This window comes from Sparus aurata, chromosome 9 (genome assembly GCF_900880675.1).
Source record: "Sparus aurata chromosome 9, fSpaAur1.1, whole genome shotgun sequence".
NCBI classification, from domain to species: Eukaryota; Metazoa; Chordata; class Actinopteri; order Spariformes; family Sparidae; genus Sparus; species Sparus aurata.
In genome coordinates, this window is record NC_044195.1 from 5,674,887 (window position 1) to 5,691,185 (window position 16,299).

At 41.0% G+C, this 16,299-nt stretch overlaps 2 protein-coding genes across 4 annotated transcripts; both read left to right on the forward strand.

Annotated features, from left to right (window-relative positions):
• The first annotated feature begins 4,353 nt into the window (after positions 1 to 4,353).
• On the forward strand, positions 4,354 to 6,939 carry LOC115587550 (uncharacterized). Of its 2 annotated transcripts, XR_003985073.1 has the most exons (3): positions 4,536 to 4,813; positions 5,692 to 5,851; positions 6,166 to 6,939. XR_003985073.1 is itself a non-coding variant. In XM_030427441.1 (2 exons), exons 1-2 carry the CDS (start codon positions 4,564 to 4,566, stop codon positions 6,861 to 6,863), a joined length of 948 nt encoding a protein of 315 aa, XP_030283301.1. In that variant the 5' UTR covers positions 4,354 to 4,563; the 3' UTR covers positions 6,864 to 6,939. The 2 variants fall into 2 exon arrangements, 1 of the variants encoding a protein (XP_030283301.1); XM_030427441.1 differs by lacking the exon at positions 5,692 to 5,851 and having other exon boundaries at positions 4,354 to 4,813.
• Positions 6,940 to 8,953: 2,014 nt separating this feature from the next.
• Positions 8,954 to 16,291, forward strand: sgo2 (shugoshin 2). 2 transcript variants are annotated; one of them, XM_030429395.1, is made up of 9 exons: positions 8,954 to 9,125; positions 9,542 to 9,671; positions 9,849 to 10,024; positions 10,180 to 10,254; positions 11,164 to 11,237; positions 11,361 to 11,512; positions 11,626 to 13,638; positions 15,004 to 15,112; positions 15,623 to 16,291. In XM_030429395.1, exons 2-9 carry the CDS (start codon positions 9,587 to 9,589, stop codon positions 15,723 to 15,725), a joined length of 2,787 nt encoding a protein of 928 aa, XP_030285255.1. In that variant the 5' UTR covers positions 8,954 to 9,125; positions 9,542 to 9,586; the 3' UTR covers positions 15,726 to 16,291. The 2 variants fall into 2 exon arrangements, with proteins under 2 accessions (XP_030285255.1, XP_030285254.1); XM_030429394.1 differs by having other exon boundaries at positions 8,956 to 9,125; positions 15,001 to 15,112.
• The last annotated feature ends 8 nt before the right edge of the window (positions 16,292 to 16,299 follow it).

Genomic DNA, 16,299 nt, shown 5'->3' on the forward strand with positions numbered 1-16,299 from the left:
CACAATCGACAAGTGAGTGGGGAGAAGAGGCAGCGGTGCGCTTTACTGCGCCTTACCCGTGCGCTGCAGAGATAACATGCGTCTGCAGAGATAACGTGCATCTGCAGAGATAACGTGCATCTGTGGTGAAGATGCCAAGGACGCTCCAATGCCAGCAGAGCCACACCACCTGAGCTCCGCCATGCTGACATCCACTCCGCCACCACTGAGGACGAGCAGAACGGCAAAAGGAGAGGGTGCGCCAGGTGAAACCACCTGCTATATGGAGGAGTGACCGCCCATCAATCAGTGCACCAGAGAGACACAGCGCCCCGCTGTGAGGAGGGGTGAGGGTGCTCAGGCTACATGTGCACCCTACCAACACGGAAGGAGTTGGAAAAGCAGCAGCTGTGGATTTCGGGGAGCCAAGTTCGCCATGTTCTAAAAGTATGTGGGAAGTACATCACAGGGCGCCGAGGACAACGGGTGGATGGCTTAACCATGAAGAGCACCATCCCCTGGGGATCAGTCTGCATGGATGTGGCTGGTCACCGGGGATTGACAGGGAAGAAAGGTGAGAAATACCTCCTGGTGCTAGTAGAGGAGATACTGGATGGTAATACAGTATCTTTGTAGAAAAAAGGGATCCAGGGAGTGGAGCAGCTTGAGCTGATTCCTAGCTAGAAGAAGACCAGGTACCAGAAATGGCCAGCAGCACACAGCACCTGCCACCCTACATCAGACTGGCCACTGTATATGGGGTGGTCACCATGAGAAAGAACTACCTCGGGGCTCTGGACAGGCAGAGCCCTGAAGAAATTGGATTATGCCAAAGAGATTCCTGTCAGAAGAGAAGGAGTTATTGGAGTGTAGAGAAGTAAAGAACTGTTGTGTAATATGCATGAAGCCTACTACATTAACGGTCCGATGGAAAGGACCAGGTCATGAAAAACCTGCAAGGCCCAACAGGGCCAGAGGAGAGTTCAAAGGTATGGACTACAAGCCTGTAAAAGTCACGAATGCCTAAATCTGTGGATTATGCCGAGTGACAAGTGACATCATCATGAATGTGTTTGGATATGTGTGGCCATCCACATATCCACACTTCTTGCAAGCTGCTTCCTGCAAGAAAGTGGAAGAAGGCATTGCAAGAAAGAAGAAGAAGCTGTTGGCTAATCAAGCTCAGCACATAGTCATCTTGTTTATGATTTATGCTGCCTTCTTCCCCTTCAGAGAGACTGCAGCCGGCTCAGGGGGGACTCCCCCAGTTATGCTAAGATCCCCCTGGCTGACCTCTTTGGCAGAGGCACTCCTGAGGAAATTTCTAGATAGAGACTTGGAAAGTACAGGTCTCTACAGGCACGCTTATGCTTTGCACAATATCGATCTATAATCAGACTTTGTGTTGTAACACCTTGCTGGATGGAGCAAGCTGTATCCACCACGGAGCCAACCCGGAGCAAGCTGCCAGCGCTGAGGGCCTCCTCTTGCCTGCTCCGAAGAAGTCTACTGCCGACTCAGCTACCCAACTGGACTGGGTGAGCTGGTGTTGGGGAGAAGCAACGCTGTCGTGGAGGGACCCTCATCTCCGAGCTCTGGGAGGGCGGCGAAGGAGAGTCAACAGCCATAGCATCTCAACTTGACCAAACGGCGATGGAAACTGACAGCACCAGGCCGAGACCATCTTCAGCGGAGAACACGCCCTGCAGGGACGACTCGGTCACCAACGCCATCAGCAGACTCACCTGTCAACTCAGGAGTTGAGGGAGCTGCTACAGAGCATCAAGTCGGCGGGACGGATACAGCTATATCGTCCCAACTTGACCAAGCTGCGACGGGAAAGACGGCGCTGAGCCAGAGCCGGCTTCAGCGGGTGAGCCCATCATCATCATCGATGCCCTGGGTCTGTCACCAATACCGGCAGCAGGCTCACCGTTCACCTTAGCAGGTGAGGCAGATGGTTGCGTTGTGCTCATGTAGGAAGCACTGGAGACGACAGCAGTGCCTGATCTCAAGAAGGGGGTGTCAAAATAGTTGAGATCCATTTACTCCTGTCTAATGTAAATACCAGTATGTACACACACACGGAGACAGTGTCAAGAAAGTTGAGAGTCATACACTCCTGTCAGCCACAAATACAAGAAAGGGACATTATACTCTGTCCTGAAATGATTCTGCAATATATCAAAACTTTGCTTGCTGCATTGTGTTTGCCATAAATTAATTGGAAAGTCTTAAACCATTACATTAAAGGTGTGTTGAAATAGGAAGTGAAGAGGAAAGGGCAACACGGGGTGTCTGTGAAAAAGAGGAAGTGTTACACTCAAGGCTCTGTCTGTCATTCTGTCTCTGATGATCATTTTTGACTTAGTATTAACTTTGCAAAGTTAAAGGAGGTGTAAGGTGTAACCATGATGTATTGAAGTTTAGAGATCTAATGAAAATCAGTAAAGAAACAGTGTTGAGCTGAGGTCATGAGAAAGTGTTAAAGAACTGGTCAGGTCAACGTGAGGCCAAAAGGATGTGTCGAAATCTGATCACGCTTTGGGCACGGGCACAGACCGTGACCTAGGCATGTTGGATCATTATGAAATCGTCAGCCGTCATCAAGGGACTATTAGTCATTGAACGGAGAGATGGTGGGAAAATGTCGTAATAAGAACATAAATCCGTACCACTGTCCAAAGCAAGAGAGAAGCGTTATGAAATCTTAATCAAGGGGTTATCAACCAGTGAATGGAGAGATGCTGAAAACATGTCCTAATAAGGACACAAAACCAAGCCAGTGTCCGAAGCAAGAGTGTATATAACCTGAGGAGCACGGACTAAAGTTCGTTCTTCCAATCGCTCAAGCCTTGAAGAAACACCTGAGACGGAGAATGTGAGCAGCCTAAACATCGCAGAAAGGACTTCAAGAAATCTTCAGCAGAAACAGACCAAGGAATTAAGAGCACAACGGATTAACCATTTTTGCCTTAGGGTTTACCAAAAGCCCTTAAAATCAAACCTAGCACCATACCAAGAGCCCAGATCATTTAGAGGAGAGCTGCCATTAACGGGCGTGGCTGGTGGCTGTATCTGACTCAAGGGCTATTCATGTCAGGTGCCGTACCAGAGGAAGCAGGGTAGACGTTCGGATTCAGGCAGTTAGAAGCTAGGCGAGTCTCCTCGTTACCAGCTTAAACATCCCTATTTAAAATTCCCACTTTTTAGTAACCTTTTATAGGTTATAGGGATCTAACCCTTTATAACGGAGAGCTGGTCGAGTACCTCCTGGACAGGGGTAGAGCTCGGGATCTTACAATATATATAGGGACTGTCATCTGTACAGGGACTCATCACTGCCCTGGATCAGGCAGATGACCTTTGTCTCATGGTTCCCCCAAGGTGCAGTCATTTGTGTGAAGGGAGAAGAGCAGTGGCGAGGGCACACCTTCGTGGAGGGGGCCAGCGCTGAATGTTGTTTATATTTCTATATTGTATATATAAAAAAGTTATTATTTTTAGCCAGGTTTTCACTTTATTTATTTCTTCATTATATAATACAACAATTTTTAGCAGGTAGGACGTACTATTTAAATAAAGATTTCAAACAAAAAGAAGGCCATCAATAGTTTAAAGAGCCTTTAGATTTTTACAGAAAAGTGGATGAAGTCAATTTTCTGTTTGACTTCCTTTGTGAAAACCAAAAAGTCTTGTAAACTTGCATTCATTAATCTGAAACTTAGCCTATACAATTAAAAGATTAGTTCTATACAGTTGAGAGTTCAAATTTGTGTTACAATCAGTGGGTGCTTACAAAATAACATGATATTTGTAACAATACAGCTGTCAATAATAGAAACAATATTAATTACAAAAGAGTCACATGACTCTTTTGATTGATTGAAATGTTGATTGATTGAAATGTGTATTTCAAATATATAAAGAACAAGAAACAAGGACAAGAATAACAGTTCAAAAACAAATAACAAGGAATAAATAAAAAGCATAGCAGAAAGACAAACATACATATATATATATATATATGGAATATAAAAAATTGTCAAACATTTGATGACTTTGTCTATGTATTCAAAAAGGAGTGAGAAGATGTATAAACATATTTAATCCCACCCATTCTCCTTAAATCACTTAATAATAATTAACCAGCTTCCTTGGTTGATCCAAACGTGTACTCTTGTTTAAATATAATATTGATTATCTTTTTGTTTTTTTTTCTCTGAAACTTTTAATTAATTACTGATATAATGTCCTAAGCAAAAATATAAATTAATCATTTATATATTATTATCAACCATATTTATCCTAGTCATATTGACCAGTTATCTTTTTGTATGTGGGTGTATTACATATACAATATACAGTACATTACATATGTGATATAACATACTTTATTTAATAAGCACTATCTGATTATGCGTATGTAACACAATTAATAGTACATAATTACACATAGAATAGAATAGATATAAGAACAAGAGAAAAAAAGAATAGATATTAAGTAACCTAGTGATTGTCAAACCCCCTCTTCTTTCTTGTACCTCGTGAAAATTATGCCATCATACCTTAAAAAACTGCTTTATGTGTGGACATTGCTTTAGCTACACATCAAAACTGTCCCATAATTTCACTCATCAGAGTGATAAACCCGAACATTTTTTGGTCGTATCCACACTATGGAGAGGCACCCATATGAGACACCCATCTGCAGTCAAGATGGCCGACAACGGCGCCGCCATATATCCAATCCATACCGGAAGTCCCAAGCGGAAATTTCTTCTTCGTGCTTATTCGGCGTCCATACCGATTATGAACAGAGAGCGAGGGAACGGTAAGATAAATAGTTTTTAATTGTCATCCCACGAGTGTGGTATGGAGTGTCATGTGTCGTGAAGGCTGTTTATCCGCTTGACTCGATGGCCCGGGCCAACATTAGCTTAGCCAAAGAAAGTACGCTGATGATTTGATTGGGCAAAGTCGTACAAGAGTACCAAAACATATTTGCACACTAGAGCACCAAGCAGTTCCCGAACGACTTGTATGTGTTAGGTGAACTGTTGCGTTGCAAAGAAGCAGACCTGATAAATCATAATTAAAGGTGTAATGCGTGAGAGTTAGCCACCAGTCCGATTCATATTATCGGCATGTAATACCAGAGTGACTGCTAACTGCTGCTTACAGTAGCTGCTGTTAGCTAGTTAGCCCCGTTAGCCACAGCCCTCTTGGCTGGCTCTGCCTGAGCTGGGAGCTCAGAGGACAGGGGGAGGGTTGGTGTTTTCACTGCTAGCTGGTTAGTAGGCTTACTTGACATAAAGTCACGAGTATATTATCTCATCTTTGCTAATTTTTAAAAAAAATATTCACAACTTAAAATTTCAGAACAATTTTGGTATGCAAACATTTACTGGATCAACCTGAGAGCTGCCCATGTTTTTATTAAATGAAACCCAAATGAAACCCATAAAAACACAAAATATATTACTGTATGAAGACATGATGAAGTCAAAATGTTTTTGATGCTCTTTAATGTACTGTATGGTACAGTATTGAGGAAATGTGTTTGTCACCTCAATAAATTTAAGGTAATTTCTATTTAATTTGTGTACATTTTTGTCATTTACATTAAAAACAGTGGTAGGTGTGTGTGTGTGTGTGTGTGTGTGTGTGTATATATAGATATAGATATAGATATATATCCTTTTCTTCCAGATGCACCCTTCTATAATTGAAGAAGGCAACAAGCTGAAGTGCACGACCATGTCGCCATCTGTGTTTGCTTGTCCTGTCTGCCCCAAATTCACAACCAGAAGTGAAAGTGTCATCCAGAGACACTTGCTGAATCATGTGGCAAATGCAGTGCATTTCAAGGGTATGTTCATCAAGTTTCTTTTTGAGATCATATGCCTTTACATGTAATTTTGAATGATACTTGTGTTTTTGAATGTCTAAGATCATATTGTAACCAGTGTTGGGTTGCTGGGTTGCACTCCTTTGAGGTCTGTGGATAAGTTTTAGCACAGAAAGCAAGTTACTTTCAAGTGATCCCTACTTGTAGCTGTCAGTGGAATTGTTTCACTTTACAGATAATTGTTTAAAGTAAGGAAAAATACATTTGTATATACTGTATAGGTGTTAAGTAAATATTTGTCTCTCAGGTACTGTATGATTACTCTCCCTTTTCAGAAAAGATCATCTGCAGATGCAATCTGCCCTGCAGAGATGGAGGCCATTTTCACTGTCTATTTTGTGGAACTACAATAATCCGGAAAGACACCATTATGCCCCATCTTATACAGTGCGAAAATAAATGTGATATGGTCCAACTCACCTCGGCTCCACCTTCTCAACCGCCCTCACCAGAGACCCACCCTACTGTTTTATCATCAATGAGGGTGGAACATTCATACACACTCCCACCTTCTGTGTCAGTCGTCAAAATTGACCATTCCTACACACAAACAGCATCCCCGAAGACCCCAGATCTATCTCAGTCAACCCCAGCTCCAACCTCAGAGGATCCCATTGCTCCAAAGGAAGAAGTAACTGGGGATGTGCCACCAACCCATGTGAGGTGCCCGCACTGCCCAGTGGTTTTATACAAGAGGAATTTGTTTTTACATATCCAAAGAAAACATGGCCAAGTAAAAGCCACAACATCGCAATCTCACTTACAAAGTACATCCGTTGACCAAAGTAACGGCCTCTATGCCGTCAGAAAAATTTCTAGAGGATTCAGTGTTCCAGTGCATGTGCAGCGTAAGACGTGGGGACAGCAACATGTGACGAGATGTGAGATTGATGTTTGTTTTTCTACTTTGGAATATTTGGCGTTGGAATACAATAACATGTTTGTCACAAAAAAGTCCAAGTCAAGTTATTAATGTTGCCAGCATGATAGTGTAATGTTGTGTTTAACTGTATTCCAGAAATAAAATTGAATTAATACAATACTAACAACCTGACAATGGGAAAGTCTAATTATTACAGTCATTTTATAGTTGCACATGAAAATGAACACATCTCCAGACCCAGGAACTCCCCGTTCTGTTGCATCACACTTGTCTGGGACCACTGTGTTGCTTATGATGCCCCTGTCATCCCTGAAGATCCCTGGTAGGTGAGGAAACAACCAGCAGGACTGATGTCTTTTAGCTAAGCCTCTCTACTATTATATGCTTTTGAGCAAACAATGTGTGGGTAGTCTGTACTGTGTTTAATGAAGGCATCCTCTGGTGGGCAGGCTGGGCCATATTAAGGAAAGACAGGGAGAGCATGCCAGCTACCTGCAAACAAGATCCTGTATAATATCTGGGCAATAGTCCTTACACTCCTTACACACACACACACACATACACACATTGTATTCACGTTTAATAACCGTAATATAAATATTTACAATCAATATTAATTGTAAATTGATGAAACATTAATTAATAAAAAAAATAAAAGATGCATATTTATCATATACTAATGTGATTGTATGACATTTGTTGTGACCATTTTATTAATTCTCTATTCAATTTGAGAATTCAGTTTATTTAATCTTAGTTATTCTTCAGTCCTATTTTGTGTGTGTGTGTGTGAGTGAAGCCCCCTACCAACACCACACAAGCATAATATTCACATTTGTTTTCATAACGTTGATATTGAAGCTAAATCCATGAAATGTTAACATTATAACTTAATGATTATTATAGGCTTCTAACTAACTTGTGAATAAAGTCGTGGCAAGACAATTAACTAATCAATTAGTAAGGTTAAGCTCCTCCACTAATCTACAAAGTTTCAATGCATTTTTGTGCTCCATACATTTCAAAGATGAAAAATAATGACATAGTTCTTTATGAAAAACAGAGAAATTAGTTTTGATTTCATGCATCTTTTTTTTATGAATAAAAAATGTACCAAGAATGATGAAGGTGTTAATAGCCAGGTCATGGGACGCCTCTATACCATATAAAACATTTTCTTTTGTTAGAATAGAGAAATTGGGCATTTTAGGGAATAACCAGTCGTACAAATCTTCCCAGAAGGTATTAACAAATTTACAGTCATAAAATAAATGTTCAGTTGTTTCAATGTCATCATCACAAATTGAGCAGTTGTTGTGGTCAAAATTAAAATGATTCCTCAGAAATTCAGAAGAGGAGTATATTCATTAAGAATTTTAAAGTCAACTTCCTTTCGCTTTTGGAGCAATGGGAAACTTAAAGAATTTGGATCTCAAACTTTCAACTTCTTTTTTAGAGAAGAATTGTAGAATTGATATTCTGTTTGATGAGAATGGATACAGTTCTTTAACCAAGGTATGTCGGAATGTGATATTAGGTAGTTTAAGATCAGTGATATTTTGACCATTTACCAAAAGCGAAGCAAGTGTTGGGTTCACATTACTTTCACACAAATCATAAGACATCACAACAATAGATTGAGGGATTGCTTTGACAAGATTATTATACTGTCTTCTGTCATTCAGGATATATTTAGAGCAGAGAAACTCAAAGGGTACAATTTTTCCGGGATTATCCAAGAGGTGCATCACATTTCTCTAGCCAATTTTGATTAAAAAAAAAAAGATTTATTTCTCGATAAAATGTATCTGCAATTCCATAATGGGGTGTTGTGGGGACTAAAATTGTGCTTGTAGATCATTTTGCAGTAATGTAAAACCTGTTGATGGAAGGCAGACAATTTGATAGGAAGCTTATTTAGGTCGAAATCACATCTCAGAAGGAAGTTAACACCTCCTAGATCATTAAAAATGTAATCTGGGATGTGAAACCACAAGTTGTTTTCATTCTTCAAAAATGACACCTATGGTTGACACAGTCTATATCAAAAAACGGAAAAAGAAAATGACCTGTGCTTGTAGGATCCGTCCCTACCGCAGGTGGCGCATGCAGCTTAAAAGTCTTGTTGCAACCGTCATACAATCAAGGGAGTAGAAGAAGTAGGACACGCCCTCAAGGATCCCTACGACATCACGGCGCACTTTTTGTTTATGTTTGAAACGGGATCAGCGGCATCTCCAAGATACGTCCAGTGAGGCCATCATGAGCCTTGCTTGACCAAATTCACGGACGATATCAAGGATATCATTTTCGCGAGAGGGAAAGTGTTCCGCTGATTAATGGTTGTTAAAGGTAAGTTTGTCCACGTTTCCAGAGGAACGTGTGGTCACACCAGTTGTTAATGTTACAGCGGACACATCGCTCAAATAAGTCAACGTTAGTTAATGCTAACGCCGGCTAACTAACGTTTGGACGACAAGATGAAAAATACTTACTGAGTTTGTCAGCTGAAAGTGCTGGGCGGATAGCAAAACTGCAGGTGCTAGCTTTATTTGTATATACGTTTAGCGTCCATCAGTCATAGTCCCAGATTAATAATGTTAATTTATAAGTTACAGCATGTGTATTATCGCTAGCTAGTTAACCTTAATGTAGGTGACCCAAACGGACACGCATATATCGAAACTAACACTGGCCAACTGTTTTATATGCCGTGGGTGTGTTAGGTCATTTTTGTACAAACTCCTAACACGTTTATTTTCTTTCAGGTTATCGATCTCGTCTCTCACGCAGTCCTTGGTGCCTATCTGACCATGTTGCCTGTGAGGGTCATGAAACCTGTGAAGGCTTCCAAGCAGACCACAGCTGCAGCATCAAAGATCAAAAATAAGATTCTCAGTGAGTCTGTCGTCCATTCATTGATCACATTCACAAAACAGTTCTTTGTGTCTTACTCTGTACAACTGCATTGTACTGGACGTTTTGTTGTTCTCAGACATTTTCTGATGAAAGAGAAATCTTGAATCATTCTCCCACTGAACTTAATACCGTGATGCCTCTTCTTGTCCATGCCAGACACCTCCTCCTTCTTCAAGGTCTCTTTGAAGACCAACAACAAGGACTTAGCTCTCGCTCTGCAAGCCCAGAAGGAGAGGAGCTCGCAGCTGGAGAAGGAGGTTGTCTACCTTCAGAAACAAGTAGAGGCTCTATGCTTTGAGCTGGCCACCAAGAAATACAAGCACAGGAAACTGGTAAGTTTGTTGTTTGCTTCGATTAATGTAGACTTGCAGTGGTTAATATCAAGGCCTGTTTGGCAGAAGGCAACCTGACCACACATGAATTGGATGAACCTGTTCTGTTTGGTTTCATGATGTATTGACTGTTGTTAATCTGTTTTCTCCCCCAGCTCCTCATCTTACAAAACCTTCATAGCAACACTGTGCAGCACTTGGACATGGTGGTTGACCTTTTCTCTGACAGCGTAAGTATCTTTCACTTACTCGTTTTTTATAATTTATCTTCAGTATGACAGTCTACAGATTAGATAGATATTTTACGACATTTGCTGAAATATTGAGAATTCCGTATGTTTGTCTCAATGAGAAATTAGAACTATGAGCCACAACTTTTTTGACATAATTTTGACAAAAAGTATCATATAGAAAGAAGATCCCATCCCTCCTGTGATGTCTCAGGCTGCGAAAGTGTATCAAATGTTTTATATTAACAGGTTCAACATTGTTGTAAGATCTTGAAACATCAGAACAGCATCTGAAATGATTACAGACACAATAAACAGCCATTTAAGAACAGACACAGGTACCTTTTTGAAAAGGTCCAAAATTAAAAGTTCAGATTCATTCAGTGGGATGGGACTTTTAAGTCTTTTGTAATTCAGATGTGGAAAACCTGGGCGGACGTGTCACATTGATAACCACCTTTATGTGACTGCGTGATTGTGATTGTTGGGGTTAGTGAAGTCACATAACTACAACATATCCTGGGTATGTTGAAGTGGCTTTGTAGTCCAGGTCACCAGCCTGTAGTTGTTGAAAAGAAGTGATGTACTGTGGTGGCTTCAGCAGGAGACCTTTTATAAACAGGCTTATGTGTCAAGTCTGCTTCTTGCTAGCAATGACCAGTCTGCTTTTTCATATGTTATACATTGATGAGTGTAATATTTATCACCTAAATGAAAAATTTTCAACTGCATTATGTTGTTTTTCAATTAGAATGAGCAGTATGTGAGATCAGGATCAGGAAGAAAGTCATTTTGTCAATGGTTACCAAATTCACAGATAGTAGAGTGAACGATGGCAGTTGATAATGCTTAGCATTATCAAATTATACTTGACATTATTTGTGATTGCAACCTTTTTATCCCCCACAGGATCTTCCAAAACTGTGCGAGTTAGACAAGACTGTATCTGGTGACATCAACAAAGAAAATATTGTAGCAGGAAGGTGAGCACACACTGTATTCAGATTGATCTTGAACTGAGAATGATTATTTTGGTTTAGGCAGCTGTGAATGACATCTTCTACTTCTCCCTGTCTTGCCCTTTTCCTATCCCCTCCCATTGTTAGGCTTCCAGATGAGTTACCTCCTCAGCCAGACATCTCAGGGGCTTTGTTGTTCCCCCTCCAAAAAGTAACAACAGACTTGCCAAAAGTAAACATCTCTGCAAATGTCATCAATACCCAGAATACACCCAGAAACTCCACTGATAATTGCAAAGGTAGAGAGCTTTAGAAGTGGTGTTGTTTATCATCATTATTTGCTGTTACCTGCCCTGAAATACTGATGTACAGTTCCCTGGAAATAATAATTGGTTTTGTTTTTCTTCCACAGGAAACAGAGATGCTGAGGCGAAGCGTTTAAGTCATTGTATACAATCTCTCCAGTCAGGAACATCCCGTCCGTCCAGCAGCCTTAGGGATGAAGTAGAGAGGCTGTCAATGATATTGCCTGGGTTTGATATGAAGCCAGTCCTCTGTCTCCAGAGCAGTCAGACCCCCTCAGTTGAAAGCACATGTGAGAACCCCGGGCCATCTCTTTCTAATGAGGCTCACCCTCCATGTAGCTCAGCTTCAGAAACTGAACCAGAATGTGGTAACAAACGAGAGAAGACTTTGCTTCTGAATACAACAATGGAGATGACTCTACCAAATGCTACTGAAATAGTCACTGTGGAAACCAAGGCCAAAAAAACAGGCCACTCTGCCAAGCGAAAAGGCAAGAAGAATAAGGAACAACCATGTGGGTCAAGTGAGGCAGAAAATCCTCAAGTGAACCCTGCAGATTCTAGGTTGAGTGGCGTTCAGATTGCTCCCGCTGGCACTTTGTGGCAGACAGATGACCATGCATTAGAGGATATTAGAGACCAAGAGGTTACTGAGCTTCAGTCACCTGAAAAAATGTGTAGGAGTGTCCTTACCTCTCGCATTCCCAAATTGAAGTCTGAAGCAGGCCATCATCAGAAAAGGAATAAGAACAGATTTAAATCCTGTGATCTGACCACGTCAAAAACAGATTCCTGTGACATTGTCTCATCAGAAAAGGACGATTATTTCAAGGATCCTCAAAATAATTTCTCAAATGCCCTGGAAAGTGTAAAATTACTACTACAAAAAGACACTGCAGAAGAAGCAAGGTCCAAAATCACCTGCAGGAGGTCCAGGACTAGAGGAAGGAGGGTGTCCTCAGTTACCAGGAAAACATTAGACTTTTTGCCTTTACCACTGCATGAAAGTGAGAGCAGTCAGTCCCAGTTGGAACAGGTCTGCAATGAAATGGAAGAAGAAGATGTGGACACAAATCTACAGAAAAAAATGAAGACTGCAGCAATATCTGGGGGGAGTCAGAAATCTAAATGCAGGAAGACTTTTGTTATCTCAGTGACCAGCAATTGCACCTCATCAAACAGTGCATCACCAGAAGTGGGTGCCGTTGAGCACAACTCGGTGCCTTCTACAGGACCCTCCAACTGTGAGGAAGAAGAACTGTCAACTGTAAGTGTCATTCAGCAACATTCGGAATCCAATCCTCAAGGGCACAGTAATGGGCTCTTTGTCAATACAACACAAAGCTCCACCAAGCGTTCTTGGCTGGCCACTCAGGATTTAGGAACCCCTCAAGGTGATTTGGGTAGCATTGATAATGATGATGAACTGCTGGACCGAGGCTGCACTTCAGGACAAGAGTTTCAGAAACCAAAAAAAGCCAGAAGAGAGGAAAAGATTCGATCTATTAAGAAGAAACTCATGCAGAGGGAGGAGTGTGTTGACCATTTAAAAGACAAGACAAAGAAAGAAAGTAGCCGCAGCAACAAAGGATTTAGATCTGAAGATGAAGCGTGTAATCTTGGGGAGCACATTGATGTACCTGATGGAAATAAAGCACAATTCAATGATTTGGAAGTGGTGGAGTCACGTTCTGACATCAGTGAAAAGGATGACATCTTTGAACATATATCTGATTCACAAACTAACAAGTCAGAGTCCAAGATTGAGTGGGATCCAAAGTGGTGTAGAAATGCATCCAAACTGCATACATCTGTAGAAACCAGAAATCCAAGGGAGATGTTTGTTGTCTATAGGCGGAAAACTCGAGACAAAGTTTCGTTAAACCACACAAGGACATCTGAAGTGTCACACAGCTACAGTCACATGATGGACAATAGTGATGATGCACATCATCAGGATCTTGGAGACCTGCTGGCGGATGAGATTCCACCATGGCAAGCCATAGATGTCAGCACTGCCGACACTGATGGCTCATTTCTCACTACTCCCAGGAGGGAGACCTCGCGCAGGACGGCAGTGATTGAGGATTCTTCAGCTGTCACATCTGAAGCTTCTCCAGGTGTAGTATCCAGAAGTGACTGCCTTCATACACATACAAACTTTTGCAGCCATTTCACATTAATTTAAGTTTTTCTCTTGAGTGTTGTTAGTCTGCAGTGACTCTGCCATTGTCCAGCAAGATAGCTTGAGCATATAAGCTTTTGGGCCTCATTCAGGCAAAATCGAGGATTGTGGCAAAAGCACCAGTCCTCTTATTCATTTGGGTGTGGGTGGTTTGTTCAGGCTGTGGTGGTGCAGGGGTTGCTTGGGAAAACGGAGCAACCCAGCGGTGAAAATTTAAAACGGAAATGTGTTTATTCCAAATGTATACAATTTTCAGCACAGTTGGCTATGCCGTTTTTAGTCTAGGATAATTGGTTTTATGCCATGATAACTCATTTTCTGTGGTATTATTTCAAACAATGGTCTACATGGATAAAATTGAGAGAACTACACTGTCCACAATACATTTGACAATCTGCCCTCGCTCTATCCCGCTTGTCCTTTGACATTCACACATTCTGTACAGAGAAACCGAGACAGACACACATGTTCTGTGGTATTACATCCCTCCTCTTAATGCACTGATTGTGATGCAACCTCTTTATTTAATGCATGCAGTAGTTTTGTACAAGCTTTAAGTGCTCCTTGTTGTTGCATCGTCATTCGGTACCACATTGGTTTCGATAGGCTTCATAATTAACGATAAACTTCCTCCAGACTGGAGTTGTGTTTTTTTAGGCCGACTTTATAAAACAGACTGCCGACAAGGAAGTATACACTTACTGCTTAACCATATTTTTAAAGCTGCTGAAAGTGATATATTTTTTAAAACTAAAACAAGTGTTAAATAATGTTTTGGTCACTAACCCATGTCCAGACTGCCGACAAGGAAAATCAACAGGGCAGACACATACAGGGAGAGAGGTAGAAATGGGTGAGGAGAGCCAGTGCTTTTTTTTTTGTCTCATTCAAAGTTTGTCAGATACTGATGTGTTGAGTTGGTTGCATGGGTCAGTCATTCTGTCGGAAACACTACTTATAATGGAAGCTTTTCAAGTTTTCTTATAAGTGCTAGTTGACATTATTTTTTCGGTGTCAGTGTGTAACAGGCGCTTCCTTATAGGCCAATAAAGACACATGCACAAACATTCAGAGGGCTGCCCTATTATGTTAGGATGCCTTAAACAGCATTGTGCTGCCAAGTTGTTTCAGATAGAGATGAAATTGTAAGGGTTGTTACTTCTGGGCTGGGAGCTGGAAACTGAGTGTAATCCAAACCTGATTTGCTCTGAATTAGGCCTTACTTTCTGAAGTAAGATGATATGAATAAAAATAAGGCTTTAAAAGAGACTTAACTCTAATTGAATTTGTGTTACAGCAGGGGTCTTAACATCACTGACCAACATCATTGCAACCCCAGACAATGAAAACGGAGGAAGAACCAGGAGACGAAAAGGTGTGGTCAGTTATAAGGAGCCAACCCTCAGGAGGTGAGGACATCTTGTCTGTTAATGGTCCAGTGTGTAGGATTTAGTGTCATCTAGTGGTGAGATTGCAGATTGCAACCTGTTGAGCACCAGTCCGTTCGCCTACCTGTACTGTGGCCACTTAAGTCCATCTCTTGAGTCAGTATTTGGTTTGTCCATTCAGGGCTACTGTAGAAACATGCTGGTGCAGCATGATGGACTCATTAAAAGAGAACCAACTGACTATACAGATACAAAAGCCTAATTTTAAGATGACGGAAATGCAGTGGATTTTAGTTTCAGGTTATTATACCCTTATGAAGACAAAACCATGAAAATAGAATGCTTTTCGCCTCTAAATCCCCCTAAATGCTACACACTAGACCTTTTTAAAAGGAGGATTCCGGTATTCCTAAAAGTGGGCCTCATATTTACATATTTTAGAAATACTAGAATTGCTTTTTATCTTTGGATACAACCCTATATCAAGTGTAAAGTGGGTAACTAAATTGTATTTATTTTCTTTTGCAACAGCAAAATGAGACGTGGTGATAAATTCACAGACAGCTCGTTTCTGCGCTCTCCAGTGTTTAAGGACAACAAGAAGAAGCGGCAGAAGAATGTAACCAGCCCTTAGTTGGCAAGATCCATTTTGGTGGACTGATTTTTTATTTTATTTTTTTTCACCTGCATTTTTTAATGTGCTGTTAATGTGATTTCTTTTTTTTATGGCTTTACGGTAAAACGTCAAACATGTTTATTGACAAGCACATTGTATAAACTAGAGGAAACAAACCACCCCTGCAGTATTTGCATTTTTCTGATTTTTTTTTTTTTCTCTGAATTTTCCAATCTGAATGGTCTTTATATCTGGAGTTCCACTTATTTCCCAGTAATGTGTGGTTGGTACTGGTCTTAGAGATTGACAGGAGGACGGGTCATAAATTATTCAGTCCAGGCTGTTCACCTGAGAACACTACTCTGCACTGCTGTGAAAGGTAACCAGATTCAGTGTAGCATGACTGCAGCCTACCATGTTTTTGTATCATCATGTAAACTGAAGATCTGTAAGCTGTTTTTGCTCATCAACATCTAACAGTCATATAGATTTGTGTGGTGAGTACAGATGTTTTCATGTTGAATTTGCTTGAGATGTTCCATTGATTGTTTTTTGTTTGCCCATTAAAATGTTATTGCACAGAAGTAATGGA

Excerpts from the sequence above, each read along its gene's own strand:
- sgo2 (XM_030429394.1), top strand. The coding sequence starts at position 9,587 with ATGTTGCCTGTGAGGGTCATGAAACCTGTGAAGGCTTCCAAGCAGACC. Across the intron at positions 10,025-10,179 it reads AATACAAGCACAGGAAACTG|CTCCTCATCTTACAAAACCT; the intron begins GTAAGTTTGTTG and ends TTTCTCCCCCAG. Across the intron at positions 11,238-11,360 it reads GAAAATATTGTAGCAGGAAG|GCTTCCAGATGAGTTACCTC; the intron begins GTGAGCACACAC and ends TCCCATTGTTAG.
- LOC115587550 (XM_030427441.1), top strand. The coding sequence starts at position 4,564 with ATGTGTGGACATTGCTTTAGCTACACATCAAAACTGTCCCATAATTTC. Across the intron at positions 4,814-6,165 it reads GAACAGAGAGCGAGGGAACG|AAAAGATCATCTGCAGATGC; the intron begins GTAAGATAAATA and ends CTCCCTTTTCAG.